This window comes from Pteropus vampyrus, unplaced genomic scaffold, assembly GCF_000151845.1.
Source record: "Pteropus vampyrus isolate Shadow unplaced genomic scaffold, Pvam_2.0 Scaffold53, whole genome shotgun sequence".
Taxonomy (NCBI): domain Eukaryota; kingdom Metazoa; phylum Chordata; class Mammalia; order Chiroptera; family Pteropodidae; genus Pteropus; species Pteropus vampyrus.
Genome location: NW_011888834.1, coordinates 8,128,059 through 8,131,115, shown reverse-complemented (window position 1 = coordinate 8,131,115; position 3,057 = coordinate 8,128,059). Strand labels below are relative to the sequence as shown.

The following is a 3,057-nucleotide window of genomic DNA, read 5'->3' as shown; positions in this document are numbered from 1 at the left end:
GGGACTGGGCATGTTCAGGGTGGCATGGCCGTAGACTAGAATCCATTCTTAATGACAATTATTATTGCCAACTGAAAATTCACCAGGTGATTGGTTTTCTTCTTAGCTTATAAGACAAGTTAATATTTATCCATTTATTAATTGATTTTATTTTTAATCTGTCCCCTTATTTGTCCATATAATGAGCACCTATTATATGTCAGGATAGAGGAGTGTTCTAGGGATTAGGGATCCACTTTGTAAAAAAGACAAAAACTCTGCCTTGTTGCATTTGTTTCTATTAGGGTAAAGTTCAAGATGGAAGTCTGGTTTGGAGATGTGGTAGTGTAAGGGTATCCGAAACTACATAGAGTTTTACCATTTAAAAATACTGCTTAACCACTCTGGTCACATACAGAGATTTTTAGAAGACACTAAAAAACAAGAGTCTCTTATATATTAATGACATAAATGACTATATTTATTGTATACCCAGTGTAGTCCAATTCTTTAATAAATTATTTAGTTTCGCCTCATCATAAGTTTAAAATCCTGACTTTAAAATCTTGACTACAGATGAAGAAGCCAAGACTCAGAAAAACCATGTGGTTTTTCTAGGATCACATAAGTTACAAAGGACGGTACCAAGATTTGAATTCAAACTAGACACGTGCTTAAATATCGGTAAATAATGTACTCCATAGATATTTACATTTAATGTTTTTTCCCAATTTCTCAGGAATGAGGCATAAAAAATTATTGGGTCTGGAGAAAAATTATTTTCCCTAAATATCAACATGACAAAAAGTGCCTTCCAAATGAAGGTATTATGATTAGTATTAAATGCAATAATGGTGTGTCTAATTCCACGTAAATAACATCTGAACCAAAAATGAACATTACATTTGTCAAATTGTAATTAACAGTAGTGCTGACAATTTCGAGCTAGATTAACTCTGTTTTTCATCTCCAGAGAGAATCTTGTAAACATTGAAATAAACTATAGTGACCTAAACTATAAGATAACCCAGCAGCAAAAAGCAGTGAGTGTGTCTGAATTACTTGGTAAGTGTTATTTAGTTGCTTCTCAACGTTTAAACAATTTTCTATCAGTTTTTTTTTCTTTTGTATTTAAAATTTAGCTTATCAATGGAGGAAAAGAAGCAATAGTGCTTGTCATTCACCTGACATTTAAATCTGACACTTTTCCACTCACTGGCAAAGATCTCCAGCAGATCTCACAAGCTTTCCCAAAGAAAAGGCTGATGTCCATCATCTCATTTTCTCGTGCAGCACCTTACTTTCCATTCAGATATCCCTCTCAGCAATTAACTATTGTAGAATGTTCAGCAGTCCTACCAGTGAGTAGAATGTCAGCCATCTCAGACCTTCACCCAGAACCTCTGCCCAGAATGAACTGAAAGAAGATCCTGAGCAAGTAAAATTCACCATTTAAGTTGCCACCACTCTGTGCTCACACTCCTTCATCATACAGTCCTTAACGAACTTAATTGCTGATTCCCTGCATCTCAAGGCATGTTCAATGAAGTCATTTGGGAGACAGAAGAGGATATCAGAGTCAGGGAAAATAGCAGCTGAGCCCCTAAATAGGGAAGAAATATACAAATTCCTCAAAGCATGTGGGGAAGTCTATACTTCACCATGATTTGTAATCCTAAGAATGGCCCAGGGTGATGAGGAGAAGATGAATAGTATGATCTCGTTTGAAAGGCAATGCAAGAGTCAAATTCATACAGACAAAAAGTAGGATAGTAGTTGCAAGGGGCGCTGGAGAGGGAAATGAGAACTTATTTTTCAATGGATACAGAGTTTCAGCTGGGCAAATGAAAAAGTTCTGGGGATGGATGATGATGATATTGTACAACAATATGAATGTACTTCATGCCACAGGACTATACAATTAAAAACAATTAAAGTGATGTTTTGTTGTGTACATTTTATCACAATAAAAAAGCACAAACAATAAAAGTAAATATAGGTTTAGAAAATTTCTTAAGAAGATGGCGGTGTTGTGTTAACATATTTTAGTTTAATGAAATATTACAAATATTTAAAAAGAAATCGTTTGGATACTTGAAGTCACAAATTGCTTAGAAAGTTTTGTTAATGAACAACATCATCACCCAATAATGCCATCTGAATGTCTCATTTCTACTCTTCATTAGACACATGGAAATAAATTTGTAATTGTCTAGGATGTTTTATAAATTCATCTATATTTAATATCCTCCAAAGTCTTTGAGTTAAATTTTGGATACAGATTTTACATTAGCTTTTTCTCTCTCTTTTTTGAGATGATTTATATGAATATTATTTTAAGATATTATTAATTGCTATTATTAATTTATCTCAAACTTAAACTAATATAATCGACTCATCTTCATATAATATCAGTTATGATTAACTTATAAGCTTCAAATAATTTAAATTCTAGTGAAGTTTGATTTGCTTTTTTATCAAAAATATGATTTATTCAACTTCTCTATTGGTTTTATTACAGCAGAAGTTGGTGGACAACTGGGCCTATTTTGTGGGGCAAGTATGATTACAATTATAGAGATTCTTGAATATATATTCACTAATTTCTACTGGATATGCATTTTGTTCTTGCTGAAGATACCTGAAATGACTTCGAGGACTCCTCCACCTCAGACTCATTTGGGGAATAAAAATAGCATAGAGGAATGTTGATGGTCACTTAAGACAAGAACTTTTGCTTTAACTCTTCACAATACCTTCAGATTTATTCCTGTCTAACTCATTGTTACGTAATTTTATGTTATAGTTTTGGAGAGTCAATAAAACTCATTGTAAATATCTATCTCTTTACACATATTTTTATATGTCTGTCTGCATTCATGTACATATATTTAAAAAGAAACAGTCACTTTTTGTTTTCACCATTGAATCTCAACATCTAGAATGGTAGAGATTATATAGTAGGCATTTCGTAAATTTTTTTGATGAATGGTTGTTTTTGTGATGGAAAAAGACATTCCTTATGACTAAATATGTAAATCAGACCTGATAAATAAACTATATATGAGGAGACAAGAA

At 32.6% G+C, this 3,057-nt stretch overlaps 1 protein-coding gene across 1 annotated transcript in view; it reads left to right on the top strand.

The window, feature by feature from the left end:
- ASIC5 (acid sensing ion channel subunit family member 5) overlaps positions 1-2,827 on the top strand; it is a 28,546-nt gene extending 25,719 nt beyond the window's left edge. Inside the window, exons 9-10 of the mRNA XM_011360329.1 lie at positions 953-1,044; positions 2,501-2,827. Of these exons, the coding sequence (XP_011358631.1) occupies positions 953-1,044; positions 2,501-2,691 (283 nt within the window). The 3' untranslated portion in view covers positions 2,692-2,827. The remainder of the gene's footprint in view (positions 1-952; positions 1,045-2,500) is intronic.
- Positions 2,828-3,057: the final 230 nt, after the last annotated feature.